At 43.2% G+C, this 21327-nt stretch overlaps 1 protein-coding gene across 1 annotated transcript; it reads right to left on the minus strand.

Moving 5' to 3' along the window:
* Positions 1 to 2182: 2182 nt before the first annotated feature.
* On the minus strand, positions 2183 to 20736 carry wars2 (tryptophanyl tRNA synthetase 2, mitochondrial; the record flags this gene model as incomplete). The annotated part of the gene is made up of 6 exons (XM_079277065.1): positions 2183 to 2958; positions 4202 to 4320; positions 5046 to 5128; positions 5486 to 5566; positions 9555 to 9815; positions 20644 to 20736. The coding sequence occupies 6 exons, from the start codon at positions 20734 to 20736 to the stop codon at positions 2510 to 2512; spliced, it is 1086 nt and encodes a 361-aa protein (XP_079133191.1). The 3' UTR covers positions 2183 to 2509.
* Between the last annotated feature and the right edge of the window lie 591 nt (positions 20737 to 21327).

Genomic DNA, 21327 nt, shown 5'->3' on the forward strand with positions numbered 1-21327 from the left:
TTCTACCCAGATTTGTTATTTCTTTGTCTTCTTTGCGCAAAAAAAAAACGCGTCCAGATTTGGTTTTCTGACCTCATTCCCACCAGACGGGCACGTGGAGGGCGGGCGGACACGTGCCACGTTAATATTCAATTAGTGAAAGAAAGCGGTTGACCCCGCGTGACCCCCGGGGGATAAAGCGCGCGGTAAAGCATCCAAAGTGACAGCAGCTCTCCGGCCGTTTCAGCACCTTTCCGCCTCGAGCCAACGACGCTGAATACACCGAGCAACTGCAGCAGCACCGGGAAGACGTGTGTGTGTGTGTGTGTGTGTGTTGGGCCCGCGTGCACACATCCTCACCTTCACCTGACCCTCTTTTATTTTCGCGAAAAATACAAAAATAACGAAAATGAGATTGAAATTGTGCATTTTGTCTCCTGTTTGATCCCAAACAGAGAGGTCAGAGTTCATCTTCTGAAACCTCGCGTGGCCAGAGGACGCGCGACAGATAGAGCTTTGTTTTTAGGGGTGAAAGACAGAGAAACAAACAAAGCAGGAAATAGAATGATTGTGTGACGCATCGACAAGAAGACATTATTTATAACAGTTTGAGTTTAAAGTGTTGTTATGGAGAGTAAGTCAAGATTATAATTCAATAAACACACTCATGAAAGTAATAATAATAAGACTAAGTTTAGCCCTCTCGGAATAAAAATAATGAAAATAAAAAATAACTCCATTTTGGGCATTTTTTGTGTTGTCAGTAAATTATGTTTTTAATTCAGATCATTCCTCATATTGTTGCATTAAGCAAAGCAGCAGCGTATAACAGCTGATTACATTTAAATATATATTATATACAAGATATATATTATATATATATATGTATTATATATATATATATATGTATTATATATATATATCAAACGAGTTTATTTCCGGATCATTTTCAGTAAATGAGCTTTAACGTTCTCCACCAAAGCTCTGCTGTTTGAACATTTATGAAGTCCAATACCGTAACGACTCTTCAATGAACGTTGTGAAAATGACTAGAAAACCATTCAAGTAAATAAATACAATATTATTATCAGACACTGTGTTCAGATGTGCGTGTTTTTATTGTCTTCTTCAACTAAAGCGCCAGAAATAGAAATAAATAGAGTAGAATAAAATTAAACAATTCTAATATAAACAAATAGTATGAATACATATCTTTTTTAAATCAAATATAAATATATTAGATATTATATATATTATAATAAAAATAGCTCAGGACAGGTAGATGGAATAATAAAGATTTTCTAAAAATACACTGAATTGAGGCTATATATATATATATATATATATATATATATATATATATATATATATCCAACACATACTAAATGTGCTATATTTTTAGGAAACACTTTTCATGATGTCATCACTGTGCGATATAAAAAGGCTGACAAGTTGTTTGATTAATTAGTAATAAAAGTGCTTTGACACAGCAGCGTTGATGTCTGAAGGTTAAGAGCTTCGAGGTTTATAGTTTCCTTCAGCTCGCGACAACATCTCGCTTTTCTTCTCGATCCGGACTGAGGTGTTTCCGTTCACCTCCATCTCTTTAAAGAACTACATTTATTACCGCTCTATTGAAGCTTTTACCTCCGCGCGCAAATCGGTTCAGTGACGGTGTCGCGCTCACATGAAACCTTCTCATTACACCACCGGTGTCACGGCGGCCTCACGTTGTCATAATGCGGGTCGCAGTGATTTACAGCCTGGTGGTGTGTGTGTGTGTGTGTGTGTGTGTCTATATAGTATTATTTATACTCTGTCATCTGCAATGGTCTCATGTCACTTGTTGCAACACAGAACCTCTTCCGTCTTCTCTCTCAGTCTCATTGCTCATATACACAACACACAGTCCAGTAAAGTCACTGAAGTATTTTCACTCTCTGGCTTTTAACGGTGCCTGTATTACTGCATCTGTCTGAGACCGAATATTATCTTCTGTATATCTGTGGGAGTTTTATTAATTTGTATTCTCAAACATCTCACTTGCTTTGTCTTTCTAAAGCACTTGTGATGAACTGTGTTTACAGAAATCTGGTCAAAGTGGTCGCACTCACAGGAAAAAAATTATTTTCAGTTAAAATTTATGTCCAAAAATCGATTTTATTTTTTTGTTTTTCATCTTCAGCTCAACACCTGTGAGCTGAATCCAACTTCCATTTGAACATCGTACAGTTAAATCAGTGAACGTTACATCTTTGAATGTGTTTTTCAAAACCTTTCCTTATTTCGATGGAATAACAGTTCGGCTCCGCGGACAAAATAATGGAAACCATATGAAAGAATATAACTGGTGTGGTATTTGGGGAAACTGACAGCCAGAACTCAAAAGAAGAACAAATAAATAAGCGTCGAGTACCAAAACAAAAGTCACATCCTTGAATATTCTGGAGATGAAAACAATCGTTGGAATAAAATCTGAAATCAGCAGCATTAAAGAACTGAGGACATCCTGCAGCATAAAAGCGTCCGCTCAGCAGAATCCCACTCTCTGTCGGACCTCTCTGAGGACCGGCGCCGCCAGCTCTCGAGCCCTGCGAGTCCCCCGAGCCAGCACCTCCTCCAGGTGAGCCCGGTCCTCCCTCAGCCTCCGGATCTCCTCCCCGATGGGCGTCAGCCTCTGGACCAGGACCTCGGTGACCAGCGTCTTATAGGCCGCCGTGTCCATCCCTCGGGCCCGGAGCACCGCCTCCTCCACGCCGATCGCCTCCATGGCGGCGTGGATGCTCACCAGGTTGGACACGCCGGGCCGCGTCTCCGGGTCAAAGGTGACCTCGGAGGTGAAGTCTGTGACGGCGCGGCGGACCTTGAGGGCGATGGCGTCGGGGGAGTCGGTGACGGTGATCGTCGCCATCGTCTGGGGGTCGGATTTGGACATTTTGGCGGAAGGGTCGCGGAGGGACTTGACCTTTCGTGTAGAGCCTGAGGGAGGAGATCAGACCGAGGAAATGATTAATATGATGAGAGGAAGAATATTAAAAAACTACAACAAACATGGCCACTTCCTGTTTATCGGTTGCGAAAAAAACAACACGGCGACGACCGTAATTCAAGATGGCGACGGTGAAATTACCGAACTCGAGGTTTCAAAACGGCCACAAACCAACGGGTGACGTCACGATGACTACGTCCACTTCTTATAAACAGTCTACGTAATGAACAATCAAATGAATCGTTCATGACTCAGACACTAAAGCTCGGGTTCAAAAACACCAACGGCGCCCTTTAAGACAAAGCACACGAGGAACATTCAGGGTTTGGATCGAGTCCATCGTCAGCCAGAGAGAGACGATGAAACGAGTCTTTGTGCAGGAAAGAATGAAGAATTACAGTTTCATTACAGCTGCCTGGTGTGTGTGTGTGTGTGTGTGTGTGTGTGTGTGTGTGTGTGACGCAGACGTATCTCGGTGTGAAGTGATGAGCCGACTGCAGGCGCCGGGATTTCCTTCCCTTGATGAAGATGAGACCCAGTTTGAGGCAGAAAGTGCACACATGAAGCCCCTGAAGTCATCAGATCTATTATTGCTCTATTACTCTGATACAAGAGGAGGGACATGTTTCTCTGATCAAAGCTGCACTGCACACATGACTGACTTCACTTTGTGCTTCTATGAATGTGATAATCAGGGGGGGGGGGGGGGGGGGGCTCTGAACATGTTCGCCATGTGTGAGCACCAACTGGAAATCAGAGCTAGCATTTCAAAATAAAACTAGAATAATAAGGTCACCTCAAACCACAGATGCTGTTCAGACATATAGAAGCAGGAAGCAGCTTTACACTGAATATATAGATATGATTTAATGCAGAGATGTTCCAACCAAAGAAGATGAACACGTCACAAAGCAAAGGAGATAATCCCATGAAGCTAGAAATAATGAATGAGATAAATAAACATGACAGTAACCTTGGTTCGAATGCATATCATCCGCTTTAAAATATCATAAAAGTTTGTTTGGTTTTAACTCCAGCAAAGAATAAGTGATCGACTTCTTCTGGTTACAGAACTGGTCACTTCAGTTACGAACAAAAAGTATTTTAAAAAAGAGATTTAATTCACAAATCACCGTCACACGCATGTCAATGTGCACAACTCACAGATTAGAGCTTCAGTCCGGAGAAAATAAAATAAGAATAAAATGACTGTGCGTGTGTGCGTGTCCTCACTGAGCAGGGCGGCGGGTTCAGGGAACAGGTCTCCGTAGCGGTGGTTGAAGATGCGAGCCAGATCCTGAGCCAGCTCCAGATGCTGGACCTGGTCCTCTCCGACGGGGACGTGAGTGGACCTGAAGAGACGGCAAACCCAGAAGGACCAACGTGAGCCGCCTCGGCGCGGTGCGTTCAAAGACACAGCGAGACGCAGCAGTGGAGACGCCGGGGAGTCAAAGCCGGAGCTCTCATCGTCAACCCGGGAGGAAGTGATTTATGAATTTCATCTTTAATAAAACCCAGAACCTTTCTCTGCTGCGCAGGAAATACGATTCTTTCTGTTTGATGAAGTAGAAATGCCGGATGAGATGAAGGCATCTTCATTTTTCTCTGATACGTCAGAAAACCAAATAAACCAGCTTTGGCTCCCGTGTTTTAGATATTTTAACGAGTATTACAGGTCTGACTCACACAAACCCCATACAAACATGTTGTGGAGGAAATGGTTTTGTTTGTACAGGTTTTAAAGAATCTGTGTTTCTGCCTCCCGATGTAATATTATCGTCTCTTTTCACATATCTGCTGGAGTTGATATGATTCTGAAGGAAGCGTTCGTCACAGATGATGTGTTTGAGGACCCTCGGAAAGATGACAATCTGATGATTACGAGACTTTTGACAGCTCGTGGCTGTGATGAACGATGTCGTTTTGCCGATTGTTTAAACAGAACATGCTTTTCTGTCCCGCTGCCGGGTTTCAGGAATTTAAGGGAATGTTGCTGCATGAAGCCAAATGATTCTATGTCTTGCATTCGGAGATGCAAAATCAAAATGTTTCTGCACACACACACACACACACTCACTTGTAGAGGAGAATGTCGGCGGCCTGGAGGACCGGATACGTGTAGAGACCAACACTGCCTTCGTTCTTTAGTTTGCTCTTCATCTGAGGAAAACACAGAGCAAAGGAAGATACGTTGAGATACAAACTAAAAACAAGCAAAGACAGGAGAGGACAGAGGAAAGGACTCATTCATTTCCTCCACAAAGACGTTTTCACCGGCGTACAGACGAGTTCATGTGACATTTGCCACCAGATGAACCAGTCGTTCTTATAGTCACATTTAAATATGTTCACTAATCAAGTCAATGAACTCGTATTGCTGCAACACAGAAATCTATAAGAAGGATTATATGAATAAGGAAATAACGTGTTGCTTCTGAATCACAGGTACTTCTCAATAATATAAGACTGATTATTTAAGGCGTCAGTGAACGCTGCATGAACTCTGGAGAGTCTCACCTTCCACTGAGGGAGGTGTCGGAGGCGGGGCATGCTGGTCAGACAGCCGAGGATCCAGGAGAGCTCGGCGTGCTCGGGTACCTGCGAGTCCACAGAGAGGAGAACACACATTAACAGCACGGCCCACGCGTTTCACTGGGTCACATGTCGAGGTCCGGTCCTGGTTCAGTTGTCTTTGGATCCAGAGTTGTGACAGGAATAAACTTGATGGTTTTTATACATTGTAGATTTGATATTCTGAGTTATTGAGTGTTTGAGTGAAAAGGTACAGACAGCAGAAGTGTGGCTGCTACAGTTTATGTGCGTTGTTGTAATTCTGTTCTCTTAGGAGACATGATGAAGGAGAAGAGGAAGAAGAAGATGAAAGAGAATAAGGAGGATAAAAAGAAGAGGAGAAGGAAGAAGATGAGGAAAGAAGAGGAGAAGGAGGAAGAGGAAGAGGAGAAGAACAAGAAGAGTTCTGGTACCATGAAAGTCTCATGCAGTTGCGACCTCGTTTGGATCGTTCATATTTGACCCGTTCATATTTGACTCGTTCATATTTGACTCTAATATAACGCTTCACTAACGCAGCAGATTTACTTGAGATCAGAGTTATTCACTCAGAAGCATCAACAGATCTTTTGACAATTAGGAACTCAAAGTCGGACAAATCCAGATCTGTGTGTACAGGAAGTGAAATCTTTACCACCACATGAGATAAACATTGAACACACCACTGCTGCATGCTGGGTAAGAACAAGTGATAACCATCGAGTGGTTATATTACATTATTTACACTATAATTGTTGGTCTGTGTGAGGCGAGTAATAATACATACAATGGACAAATAATATGTGCACATTACACACATGTGTATTCTGTGTGTTGTACAATATTCAGTTGATGACGCATCAGAGAGAGAAGAAGAAGACAACATCACTAACAAACATGGTGAGAGGTCTCAGAGACCGGAGGAGAGCGACGCTGTAGCGCCTCCGAGTGGCAGAGAGGAGTACTGCGTCTCCTCCGGCCTCCTGTCAGACAGGTGCAGCCGCTCACACCTGTGTTCACCGGCGAGTTTACAATAAAAACGACTCATTATTCAGCATCTCCTGATATTAACAGAGCTGATTCAGAACAAACACTTTCTTTGCAAAAATGTTGATTTCAATTCTTTGATGTTGTTCTTCTTAAAGAGAGAATAAGGATGAGAAATAGTTTTCAAAGACGTTTTGTTCAATGTTATTGACTCCCGCGACAACATTTCTCTTTTTCCATGTTTGTGTGAATTGTTGGGGCATAAATGACATCGACATGAAACAATCCTGGATTTTGAATCAGCCGTGGTCACATTAGGGTTTATCAGCTAAAGTCACTGGAGAGTCAGATATCAGCTAACAAATATGAAAAACTACAAAAACAGATCCATCCCTTGAGCTCAGACATCATCATCTGCTTTCACCGTCTTTGCTTCCAGGACGGTGATAGATTCCTTTTTCTTGACTTTTAGTTTAATTAATAAAACAGTGTTGCATGTGGTCGTATAAATCAACATCTTGTGAAGCAATGAAAAGGTGAATGTTAATGTACTGTAGCTTGTGCATGAGGCAGCGGTACATTAACGCCAACATCTCCGCTTTTATGGAGGCTGAAAAATAAATAAATCATATGAGTGAGTGAGTGAGTGAGTGAGAGAGAGAGAGAGAGAGAGAGAGAGACAGAGAGAGAGACAGAGAGAGACAGAGACAGAGAGAGAGACAGAGACAGAGAGAGAGAGAGAGACAGAGAGAGAGAATCCTGCAGATTAAAGTTTATGGACGCTGGCTCTGGTCTTTCTCTTGCTGCTTGAAAAGCATTCTAGTCAGCGTGACGTCAACACCCACACAGCGGGCACATAAACCAGGATTTTGGCTAACATGTAGGGGGCCAGTGTTCATTACAGACTGAGAGACACGAGATGGGACAGATGTGGATGAGAGCCCAGAAGAAGAAGAGCAATAAAACTCCACAAGTCCTCCATTCATGGTGCTGGTGAATCTGCCCATTTGTTCACTTCATTTTTGCAAGCTGTTCTCACACAGCGTTCGTAGCTATACCTACGAAAATATAATGCGCTGTAATATGTAGCTATCGCATGAAATCAATATGTTATCATAAAGCAGGAAGTATAAAAGCCTCAGAAACCAACATACAGGAGCGAGCAGGGGCGGAGTATTTCACGATCTTTCCCTAAACCTAACCAAGTATTTCACGATTTTTTCCAAACCTAACCAAGTATTTCACGATCTTTTCCAAACCTAACTAAGTATTTCACGATCTTTGTCTAAACCTAACCAAGTATTTCACGATCTTTGTCTAAACCTAACCAAGTATTTCACGATCTTTGTCTAAACCTAACCAAGTATTTCACGATCTTTTCCAAACCTAACCAAGTATTTCACGATCTTTGTCTAAACCTAACCAAGTATTTCACGATCTTTGTCTAAACCTAACCAAGTATTTCACGATCTTTTCCAAACCTAACCAAGTATTTCATGATCTTTTCCAAACCTAACCAAGTATTTCACGATCTTTTCCAAACCTAACCAAGTATTTCACGATCTTTTCCAAACCTAACTAAGTATTTCACGATCTTTGTCTAAACCTAACCAAGTATTTCACGATCTTTTCCTAACCCTAACAAAGTATTTCACGATCTTTTCCTAACTAAGTATTTCACGATCTTTTCCTGAACCTAACTAAATATTAGACGACCTTTGTCTAAACCTAACGAAGTATTTCACGATCTTTTCCAGAACCTAACCAAATATGTTGCGAACTTTTCCCAACCCCAACTAAGTAGTTTTGTTGCATAAACCTAACAGTTGTTGGAGTATCTTTCAAAAAAATATTTTTAATAAGCTATAATACGAACCGCTGTACGTTCTTTCGTACCGCTCACTAGATCTGCTCTTTTTTCGTCAATGAAGTGGAGTATTTTCGTGTTTTCTTTGGGCAGCCGTTGTGTTTTTACATGTGGAGCAGGCGTGTTCAACAGGAGGGTCGCCTCGCTGCCAAGTTATGTGGCATGAAGCTAAACGGGAATAAAAATAGGACTGTGTGTGTGAGTATGTGTAAGGGGGGGGGCAGAGAGACACAGATGGATTGAACTCTTTCACTCACACACACACACACACACCTAAACCTGCGAGTAAGAAAACACACCGTGTCAGAAGAGAATCAACCAGCTGTTCTGATTTCTCTCTCCGTCCTCACTGAACGTCCCGTCTCCTCCTCACCTCCTTCATGTGGCCGAAGTCGGACTTAATTTCATGTTTAACAGCTTCATGTGTTTTTATGGCTTCTGTGTATTTACTTACAGTGGAGATAAGAATCAGGAGCATATCAAATAAGCGTTCTGGGTGCAAGCCCAACAGGTAAACACTACAGCAGAGTGGACAGCAGTAAAACAAACAGCCGAAAGACTCAATGAAAATATTGGAGACCAGAAGCTGCCTTTCTAAAAACCATGTACACACACACACACACACACACACACACACACACACACACACACACACACACACACACACACACACACACACACACACACACACACACACACACACATTAAGTCCACCGCAGAATTCATCATGCTGATGTTTTGTTCAATAACCACAGCAAACATGTGAAATAAGTGTGTGAGCACATTATGCATGTGTCAGGCATTCATATATGATTTTACATCTTACTTTGCAAGAAAGGAGTTTATATTCACACTTATGATGTGCTCATACATTGCACATCAATTCAAATTTCCGATTAGAGAAGATAAATTAAGGAGCATGCATAGTAATATTTTGTTGTAGAAACAAATCTATGGTTAACATTTACAGATTTAGCATATGAATTTTTGAGTTGTGTCCAAAAACATCAAACCTTTTGACCACTGATGGACGGACAACCCCGAACACAAAATTGCCACGAAAATCCTGTTAGGGACACACAAATTCCAGCTTGTAATGAAACACAGCAGACATTCCATCCATCCATCCATCCATCCATCCATCCATCTATCCATCCATCCATCCATCCCTCTTCTGCCCACCTGAGACTGCTGGAAGAGTATCGCCCTCTCTGGGTCGATGCCACAGGCCAGCAGGCTGGCCGCCATGTCCAGGATGTTGCTCCTGAGTTGTGCCGGGTCCTGAGGCTGCGTGATGGAGTGCAGGTCCACGATGCTGTAGAGCACAGAGGGATACTGGCGCTGCAGGCCCACCCAGTTCTCCAGGGCGCCCAGGTAGTTGCCCAGGTGGGGCACCCCGGTCGGCTGGATCCCCGAGAACACGCGTCCGCCTCCTGGAGGCTCCTGGAGGAGACGGGGAATGTGATCAGGGTCGATTTATTCACATTTTGTAAGTTAAAGACGCCAACAGTCTGGATCTCACATATTAGTGTTTCCCAAACTTAAGATGGTACATACATTAATCTGCTTAAAGTTTCCAAGACATCCAAATGAATGCAGTAATGATTTTAAACAAGAGGGGAAAAAAGAGAAGAGAAAGTTGTGTTTGGAGAGAGAGAGGGTGAAGGTGGAAAGGTGAGAAAGCCTGCAGAGACTGAAGTGTCAGTGCTAAACTATTGGCAGGTCTGTGAGGCCAGCAGCCGTCACGCTTCTATTACCGAGATGCTAACTCCATGGCTAGCACCTCTGTTCTCTCCCAAACACATCCAGCACAAAGAATGCATCACCTCGCCGGCCAACAATAACACTCAAACATCAGTACGGCCAACTTCAAGGCCTCCGTTACCACAACAGGAGGGGGGAGGACAGTGGAAGAGGAGGCAGAACCATAAAAACACCAACATTTGAACCTTATTTAACTGGCGCAAGAATAGCAGCGGGCTCTCCAACCCCATCTGGAAGGAGGACGGAGATCCCTCGTTGTGTTTGCACCGCTGGGCAAACATTATGTTTCTCTTTCTGCCATGCCGGGCCAGACCGCCGCCTCGTTTCTTCTGGCATCGATACCCACCGAACTTTGGCTTTGAAAATCGGTTTCAAACCACTGCTTGTGGCACCGAGCACCTCATCATGCAATTAGAGGGCGAGCGGAGCGGTGCCCGACGTGAAACCGCAACGGCGTCCAAAATCTTAGGGCTTCTTCACCGACGCGGTTACACGGTAGATTTGGGATTTTGATGGAGCAGAAACCCACAGAGACGCTTGGTGCTCGGTGTTTTTGTTGGGCAGCTCGTAAGACAAAGTGTGTGAGTGACGCACGTGTGCCTGCCCACCGTGGAGGCCCGGGTTCAGTTCCCGGCAGAGGTGCTGTGGCTTGGCCTCGGTTGCTCCAACTCACAGGTGAGACGGTGGTGAGGGATCGTGGTCTTGTTGGCGTGGGGAGGAGGAATATGTGGCGGCGATAACGTGAACCCGACACGTGCACAAGGTTTAGGATTACACAAGGTTTAAAAGATCCAGGTTGATGGAGGGACCATCAACACCAGGCATTTTTCTACGTACTAAGAACACACGAACCAGGAAGTTGAGTTATATGTGCAATGATGACATAATGATGCGTATTATTATTCTATTTGTTGCAAAAATTCTCAACACAAGCTAAAACCGAGTTAATTACGTTTGCAATGGAAAGCGCTCGTCCCAAACGGTGAAAATTATTTATATATATATATATATATATATATATATATATTTTTTTTTAAATTTATTTATTTCACCTGATGATTGCGCTAAATGAAACGTCAGGTGTCCCAAAATCGTTACACTTCACCCGATGAGGGACACGAATGTCCGAACCAAATTTCATGGCGATCCATCCAACAGTTGTTGAGACTACGTTGAGGCCGACAGTGTAATAACCGTTTAATCTCTCTCAAAGAAAATGACCCACAAGTTTGACGAGGTTAAGTTTGTTTTAGCTTGACGTGAGATGTGTTGATGGGTTGTAAACGGCAACAGCTGGACAGACGAGCCCATTTTTAAACGCTCTCATCCCCCCCCCCCCCCCCCCCCCCCTGGGATCTCAGTGTTATCACCTCAGATCTGACTGGCGATCCCGTGCTGCACTCCTCAAGTTGATCATAACTAAATCACTAAAACCTGAGGCTTTTTGGAGGATAACCTCTCAAGTCGCTGCGGAGGAATCGGTTATCTTGACAGCTAGCTGAGCTCCATCACATTCAATCAGAGTGAGGGACGGGTCCCAGAGCAGCCGGCGAGATCAGATAGCAGCTGCTCTCTCGCCAGCGTGGCCCAGAGCTTCTCCGTCTCTCAGCGCAGACGGATCGAATAACAACTGTTCTGAGGCCAGCGTAGAGGTCCACAAAGTCTCCATCTACTGGCCTGAGGGAGCTGGTCACAGAGAGAGAGAGAGGCAGGAAGGAACTGGGTGCTTATGTCATTACCGACGGGGTAATTGCACTGGAGTGCCATTGATGCTGAGAGCCTCTTAAGAGGTGTGCGGATGGGGGCCCCCTCGAGTTTGGCTCATGTGTGTTCTCACCTCGAGCTGACACACCAAACGCATGTTGCTGCGGCCCCCCCAGGGGAAGCCATTAGCCATGCAGACATGGTAATGGTGTCATTTGAGCCAATCAAGTGTCAAATGAGAGTCAACGCTGCGGCTAACCAGCCACCGGGCAACCGCGCTATCACGCACGCCGCTGCTTTCGGCAGACGCCTCGGTGTTCCAGTCGGGGCTCATGTTCAAAAGAGACTTCGTGGTCGCTGGAAGTGAACGTAGTGAATCCACTGAAGCGTAATGACAGAGGAGACAGCAAATGCTGTGAAGCAATTAAATGTTGGAACTGAACACTGCGCTGCAAAGCCAACAGTAATAAAACATTATCAAGCATACTTTGGCCATATTACACCTGTGCACAACATTCAAATACGTGTTTCTATTCATATGTTAAGAGGTGATTTAAAACAACTTCATAAAGACCTGAAACATCAGAAGATAAGGGGTTAAAATGTGGCTATTTGCACACACTGATAATCAATAATACTTTAATTTTACTGTGATTGAATTTACATACATTTTCATTAATTCTTGCCGTCTGCTCCAAACGTTTTTGGACCAACTGTTTTGTGTTTAAACTGCTATACACGTTAAAATGTTCAAAGCACATTGCTCTTTAGGCCACACCCCTCTTCAGTGATGTCACAACAGGTGTTAGCTGTTGAACACCTGCAGAGGTGCAACCGTCCATCCTGTTACTCAATGCTGAATTAACCTTTAACACGACAACACACCAACATGATTTTTAATACGCTGAAACAATATCTGAGACTTGTTTGTCCTAAACGCTAGAATGGAACCAACAGCACAGGTATGACGTGCTATTTACGGTGAAGTATTACTGAAGTCAAACATTGGACACCATGCCAGCATTAATATCCCACAATGCAATGCGGTAGTGACAACAACGTTCATAATAGACAATGGCGTACAGCCCTGTTTTTGCCGACTAATCGTTTAGTTGATTTAATGGTCAGATCTGTAAAACTGAGTTTCTCCACAAAGACTCACATAAAAGCACCATTTTAAATCTTGATGTGATGGGTTCATACATTTCCTGTAAATAAGTAATTTAGCATTAACAAAAAGCATAAAAAAACAACTTATAAATATTAGTTGACCGAGACCAAAACGACCAATCAGTCGCCTAACCGACTGAGATGAAGAAGCGCTCGACGTTTCACCAAAGTCCACACATGGCAACCGCCCGGTGACGTCAGGGAAAAGTCAGGGGTTGACCAAAGTCATCGGGGATCATCGTATGAGATACACGAACGTCTGAACCAACTTTGAAGGCAATCCATCCAATAATAGTTGAGATATTTCAGTATGGACCGACCAGACAGAACGACGTGTGGATAGCTTCTCGAAAAACAAGAAAAATGCTCGAGGCACAAAAAGGAAATATTATCCCTTTTAATTAGAAAAGAAAAATCACGTTAAAAGAGTCAAACCCTGGTTGTTCTTTCCTCATATCCATCTCTGGCTGGCTGTTTCATTTTATTATATTACATCGTCACCACAGTGACGAAAGCTTCCTTCAGCCACGTCTGCCATATGCTGAACACACAACGCACCATGTGTGTGTGTGTGTGTGTGTCATTGACGCCAACAAGCTAGAAGGTTACATACATTAAAAAGAAAAAGGCCATGTTTTCACACTCGCAGCACCATTCCCGGAATACGTGTTATTTGTCTGCGTGTGTGTGTGGTCATCTCCGGGGGGACGGCGGTCGTGTGCAAACGTTCTGCCCACATCAACACGAGCTAAGCTGTGAAGGTGTCCGTCCACATGAATCTGACAGCTCACATTAAGGATCCACACTGGTGGAAAGGGAGCATCAGACGGAAAACATTCACTTCATTTGAAGAACAAACAGACGGTCGTCTTCTTCTCTCCCACAATTCCAGAGGAGATCCAGGACTCGGTGGAAACATTTCCCCTTTTCTCTTCCTGGAACCACTTCATTGTGGGAAGTGAACGACAAACGTTGGATTCATCGTGTAAGTGAGCGCAACATCTTTACAGAGGAATGTATAACAAAATCACACTGGGGCCAGACGGACGAAACACACCAGAGTTTGGTCTGGAAGCATCAAGTCAGACTTATAAAGCCGTGCAGTCGGACAAGTCAAGTCAACACAGTTGAACTGGGCAAAAACCAACGCCTTCTATTAAGAAACAACATGTGGACTCGCAGGTTCATGAGCCTTTATGTAGCATCATTCAAAATGCTCGGTGTGAAGCTGCTAAACATACACAGTTAAACTGACAAACAGCTTCAAAGACTAAAAGTTTTTCGGTTTTTACTTGACAAGATGACGCTTGACTTGCCCGAGAAAACTTTGTCCACTTGCTCTGAAGTATCCACGAGGTGTGCACGTTCTCAGTTTGCTAGCTAGCTCGACGTGAAACACGCTAACGTGAGTACATCCTGCTATTTCAAGAGTTTTATTTCAAGAGATGTATATTGCATATTTAATTCCTGCATTTCAACTGCTGCACTATTGTTTTTCATGTTTGTTTGCACATTGTTGGAGGGGAACTGCTTCACTGCAATGTGTTTTTTTTATCTGTATGACAATAAAGAGCATGAACTTGAGATTTGCCAGTAATGGTACTGAGCAGTTGCAGCTTCCAGCACGTCCCGGCCTCCATTCTTGACTCGATGTTATTAATCACAGGTTTTTGGACAAAAACAGTGGATTTCTCTCCTCAGATCCGTCCTGGGCTCATTTTCCGGCCTCATACATCACATCAGAGCTCCGGGAGTCCCGGAGTGGCCCACTGACATCTCTCTCACTACCGGGCTGATGAGCGGGGGGGCACGACGGACACCACCATTTCACCAGCGCCAATTACAACACATCTCGAAAAACACACCTCCGCAGGGGGGGGGGGGGGGGGGCATCGCCGCTTACCCACGCTGTGAGCTACACCATCAGCTCTTTGTGGGCCTGTTAGGAGCTCCAGATCTGGACCTGGCTGCGCCGAGATGCGTCAAACAGACTGATTTTTTTCCACGGGCCTCCTGCGGGGCGTCCCGACACACAGGATTCAGTGTTCCTCTTCTGTCCCAGCGCCTCACGTACCCCATTAACACCGGCATCATGCTGAAACACACCTCCGCCCGCTCCGCTGTATCTTCTCTTCATCTCCGTCTTCCTCTCACTTTGGGACCTGTTAACGCTGGCGACCAACAGAGCTGCACTTCAGTCAGCTATCGCAGAGGAAATGGGGTTTAGTGTATTTCCCCCCCCCCCTTTATCCTTAAAAGCCTGTGTATGTTCAGCCAAAGTGGGTGCACGCCACAGCTTGAAACAAAGTGCATACGACCACAGAGAAAACATGAATGTATAGAAAACACACGGCAACAAAACGGAGAGGTGGGTAAAGCAGGAGAAAGAAGGTGACGGAGGAGGCAATGTGGTGAAAGATAAATAAGAATAAAAGTGTGACTGTGGCCCAGTCAGGACTTTTCTTGTTCCTCCTCCTCCCTGTGAGTGTGTTGGAAGGAGAGCAGAGGCGAAAAAAAGGCCCCCGAAAAAGGAGCGTTTGATTAAATCTGCGGTTGACGTGTGGGACAGGTGAGATTGATGAGGTTCCTCTGAGCGTCACACTGTGCGGAGAGCAGGGGTACAGGAACAGAACGCTGCAGTGTGGAGGGCCAGGGCTCGGGGCCCGCTCGCGCCGTGGGGTCCCTCTGGCTGATTAATGGGACTGGATGCCCTTCAAAAAACAGCACTCCCCGCAGACAGGGGCCCACGACGGTGCTCCAAAAATAACCAGGGCAGGGGCGGCAGCGCCAGAGTCCAGCCCCTAAAACAGGCTGCAGACTTCAACACAGCCGGGGGGGGGGGGGGGCGGCAGCGCCCCTCAAGACAGGAAGCTTTACGACCTTTCTAGTTTATGGGAAGTGACAAACACTGACAGCTGACATTCCACCAACCACGGTGTCACGTTACCTGCTGATGTAATTGTACGTGACGAGACGTTAAAACCAAAGAAATACTCGATGTTACACGACAACAAAACAGATTTACAAAGTAGCTCTGAGAGAACTTTGAACACTTGTTCCTGATATATGCGTAACGCCAATGTGTGGAATAACAGGTAGCAATGGGGGGTTCCCGTCTAACCCCAAATAGGTCCATGAACCGATGCTTTGCGCAACCTGTTTCAGCTCTGGCTGGAAAATCTTCTCTCGCATTTGCTGTTAATATGCTGCAATATATAAATATATATGTATGAATCTCTGGTAGAGACCTGTCAATCAGCGTGTAGCCCCGCCCTAAAGCATCCCCTGCTTTATGGTCTGTGTGACTCTAAATGGACCATAATGTACTAAATGAACATCATGCTGTATTGAAGAAGACTTGAAACTAGAGATTGAGACATAAACTCATGTTTACAATGTTTACTGAGGTAATAATTAGAGGATTTTTGAGCTTTATTTATTTCAAATCCCGTAAATTGGTGATAGTTATGCTACTTATGCATTTACACCGTCTTTTTGCTGTAATTCTTGAACGTTATATCAACTCATTTATTGCTGTGTGTGGACGGTAAGAAAAGACTGATTGATTGATTGATTGAACAGGTTACAAACCAGCCTGATAAACTGTATTATTAACTTTCTCACAGTATCACTGGCTGTAGGTCCAGGCCTGTTAAAACCACATTATTACACGTAAAGCAGTCGTGTGCAGCTGGAAACACCGAGCTGAACTCACTGTTAAGACAAACACGTACATGCCAGAGCTACTTGTTTCCTTCCAAATAGTTTCATTAAACCACTTCCTCCTCCTTCTGTGTCGACGTGTGTAATTTAATTTCACTTGCAGGAAGCAAACGACTGACGGGAGAGCCAATAATACCCCAAAAAACACATAAGTCACAAAAAATAAAACGGCACAAGCACTGAATTCATACATTTATCAATATGAGATTACGGTCCGCTGGCAGCTCCTCTCCAGTCATTTCCGGTCATTTCCTCCTGCAGCGTCAAAGACACTCTCAGTACAGTTTAATTAAAAGTGCCAGACGGTCAGCAGAAGGGTGCCGGATCAGTAAAAACACAGGAGACGCAGACCCATTCTGTAACTCGACAAAGCTCGAGTGAATGCGTTGACGTGTGGGACAGTTGTTCAGAAACGCGTAATGGCCCAATTACACGGGACGGGACTGCTGAGAATTAGCGGGTGCTTTTCTGACAGTTGAAAATAAATAGCGAGCAGTTAATGAACATCCTCAAAAGGCGGCCATGTTCAGCTGACAGGAGGCTGGAGGTTAGCATAAGGCGGTCGGGTTGTACGCACTTTCAATTCACTCTAAAACGAACAAACTCAGGTTCTATTAAAGTATGCAACGCCTCAAACATAATCGGAGTTAAAGGAGGTCATAGTAGAGCTTTAATATCTATTCATGTTGCTGTGAAAACATCTTCAAACAACTGCATTTATTCACGATTACAATTGAACACATCATGAAAAAGTTTTAATCTTCCAGAACTCATCTTCACTGAAGAGAGCTTGAACGCATCTCAATGTAATTCAATGCAACCGCTGTTAGCTCTGTTATGTAGCCAAGCAGGACGGTGCTGGCCACCTGCTGCTAACAGCTAACAGCTAACGTTAACTAGCTCTCCTCCTGCAGATTTCAACACACAAAGTCGATTATCAAGGAAACAATAGGGTGCACGACAACGTTTAACCTCAGGTGTATAGCACTAGGTTGCACATGCTCAGTAACGATTAGGCAGGATGTACGGATCAGGTCTTGTTGTTTATGTGTAGCGTAAATGAGCTGATAATTGATATGATCGCGTCAATATCGGTATTGACACAACTCTACAAGAAGCAAGACTTTTTAAGAGACTCTTAGAACTAATTTCAGTAGACAAACAAAACCACAGAATTCAGCAACAACACATTTTCACAAGTTAATTTAAGACGACAAACATTTCAAAACCACTTCTGGTCCTGATTACAGTTCACTGAATTTAGAAAACACAATTTAAGACATGCTACTCCCCCATGATGTGCAGACATTCAGCTGTGGTTCATTTTGATTACAACAAAGACAAACGTGCAGTTTTCTATCTGCGTGTTGAAAGTGTGAGGTATTTCAAGACTTTACTTTTGGATACTACATTTCCCACAATGCAACTGGACTTTCCCTGACTTGGTGTCTCTCAATGAAAAATAGCCTGCTGTGAAAATCAACGTGTCTACTGTCACATTCATTCATATCATGTCTCCGATATTTCATGAGCAGCAAATTTTAACCTCCAGTGACGATATTTTAAAAAGCACACACGCACACAGCTGCCTCACAAACATTTATATTAAACGTCAGAGACAAATGTCGCACTTCATCTTTGTGTCAGTCCGTTGAGGTTCGGCGACTTGTTTAAAAACACATTTTCCAGCACAGAAAACGCGTCTTGTTTGACGCACATCACACCTCGGGGCATTGTGAGCGCGCTGCTGTTCTGCACTCACATTTGGAGAAAAAAAAAACAATTTAAAGAAATGAAAAGCAACACTTCATTTCTGATGTTAGTGCTGGTAATGAAGCACTGCTGTGATGCTTTTCAACCCCCCTCTCGTCGCACACCTCTGCGGCCTCTCCAGAGACGTCGCCTTAACTAAACACAGGCGGTGAACGTGCATACTGTGTTACAGCTCGTACATCAACCAGCAGGGAAAACGGTGCTTTTGGGCAGACGGTTGAGGTTTTTAGTTAACTGCACCGTAATGCAAGACCGGCTCAATAATTAGCAGCGTTGTTGTACTGAAACACACTGGTTATTCTTACACGTGCCGGGGGACTCGTTGTTTGACTTCACACCCCATTTGCTTCTCCGAGGCAGCGAGAGGAAAACTCTCCGCTGAGTTATGAGCACCTTTAAAAAAAGAGAAGAGTGCTACTGAGGATATGACGTCACGTGCAGGACGAGGAGAGGAAAGTGCAGCGAATGAACTCAAGATAGACGAGGAGGAAAGAAAGAAAAGATCAAGTCACAAATGAAAGCGGCCACAGAATAATTCTAGGCCATAAAAAAAAAATTCTTAATAACAAATAAAACAATTTTGTGGTTTTCTAAAACCTAAATAATCAATGCATCATGTTGAACTCATGCAATGACATGTTGTAATTGTTTACATGGAGAAACCATTTTGCTTTAACTTGTGAAGCTCAGCTTCAGCTTCTGATTTACTCCATTTCCCAGAATGCCCTTCCCCCAGGGATTGGGGCGTAACCATGTTATCGTTCATCTGCTCTCTAAGGAAGGAAAACCCTCCCCTCTTTGAAGTCTCAGAACTCTTTCTGCTGTCAGCTTTAAACACCAAAACGTCCTGCAACAACTCAACCAGTGTTCTCTACGTACAGTTTAGAAGAGACAGCAATAGACTAAACCGAACAATTATGCTTCTTCGTCCCCAGAAGAGATGAAAAAGATTGAATTCTTTCACTCAGCTTCTGACGGTCGACTCCACAGGAAAGGACAAAACTCCAGCGACACGTGTAGTTTATATTCATATTTATTATTCAGAACAACACGTTTCATCTTGTGGCCTCCGGTTCTGCCGAGTGAAGCCGATGCTTCATGTGTTAAAGCTGCATTCTCTCTAGTGTCCACCAGGGGGCGACTCCTCTGGTTGTATAGAAGTCTATGAGAAGATGACTCTACTTCTCTCTTGATTTATTCCCTCAGTAAACATTGTAAACATGAGTTTATGTCTCAATCTCTAGTTTCAAGTATTCTTCAACACAGCATGATGTTCATTTAGTACATTATGGTCCATTTAGAGTCAAACAGACCATAAAGCAGGGGATGCATTCGTTGTGCTTCCATTATTTGCTTTGGTTTTAGAGCTGGACCATCACATGATTTTTCTCTCATAAATGTCTTTTACACAAAGTGCAAATGAACGGCGCGATTACAAATTGCTTGATACTGGGAGCAGTTACCTTACATCTTTACATTATCATTTAAACACAAACTATGATCTAACGTTAACCAGGTAGTAAGTAAGTAGGTTGAGTAAAAACTACAATATGTACCTCTGAGATGTAGTACAGTATAATGCACAATATGTATCCCTGAGATGTAGTACAGTATAAAGTACAATATGTATCCCTGAGATGTAGTACAGTATAATGTACAATATGTATCCCTGAGATGTAGTACAGTATAAAGTACAATATGTACCTCTGAGATGTAGTACAGTATAAAGTACAATATGTACCTCTGAGATGTAGTACAGTATAATGTACAATATGTATCCCTGAGGTGTAGTACAGTAAAAAGTACAATATGTACCTCTGAGGTGTAGTACAGTATAAAGTACAATATGTACCTCTGAGGTGTAGTACAGTAAAAAGTATGTACCTCTGTGATGTAGAGGAGGAGAAGCAGTAATAAAAGGAAACGCGTGTACTGAATATATCATATTAACAGCTGAAATGCTGCTTTACAAACATCCAAAGTCACGACTGAACTAATTCAAATGAGTTTGTTAATTGAAAAGAATAATAAATGAACGTTACATGACGTCAGCTCGGGTTTAACAGGAGACAAACACGAGTTTAAACCAAACTCAAACTCACAAAACGTTAACCGATAACTACGTATGTTCACCTACCGTGTTTCCAGACGACAGTGCTCTTTTAGGAGAACTAAACTTGTGAATGAATCGGGGGAGATGTTTGAAGCTAGTCCGCACGGGGAGCGCCATCTTGGATTGTGACCTCACACTACGGTGGCTTTGAAGGGACAAACACGAGAGCTTCGTTTTGCAAATTATTTAATAGGGATAACTCCTTTGATATGTACCATCTCGTTTTCGAGGGGGGTAGAATTCAATAAAACATTAAATACAAATAAAACATAACAAGATAAATTGACGACACCAAATATTAGAACACAAAAAATTAAAAATTAAATACAACTTTAAAAAAAAATCAAACAATAAGCCAAATCAGGAGGTCATACTGTCAGTGTCAGTGACAGCATTACGTAATATAATAATAATAATATATAACAATAGACATGTCATTATGCAGTACTATACTAAGTATTTAAAACTGGCTACACATTGATGAACTATGTATTAAAATGCTCTTACATGTTTTCTTCAGTGATAAAAACAAAGAACAATACAACCCTTTAAAAGGAGCCACAATGAGTGCCTATACTTTTTTACATGAAGTACATTATAGTATCAGCATAATGTACTTCATGTAAAAAAATACATTATGCTGATACATACATTTAATTAAGCAACATATTTAATTCAGGACTTTTATATGTAATGGCATAAATTATG

The sequence above is a fragment of the Melanostigma gelatinosum genome, assembly GCF_949748355.1.
Source record: "Melanostigma gelatinosum genome assembly, chromosome: 10".
Classification (NCBI taxonomy): domain Eukaryota; kingdom Metazoa; phylum Chordata; class Actinopteri; order Perciformes; family Zoarcidae; genus Melanostigma; species Melanostigma gelatinosum.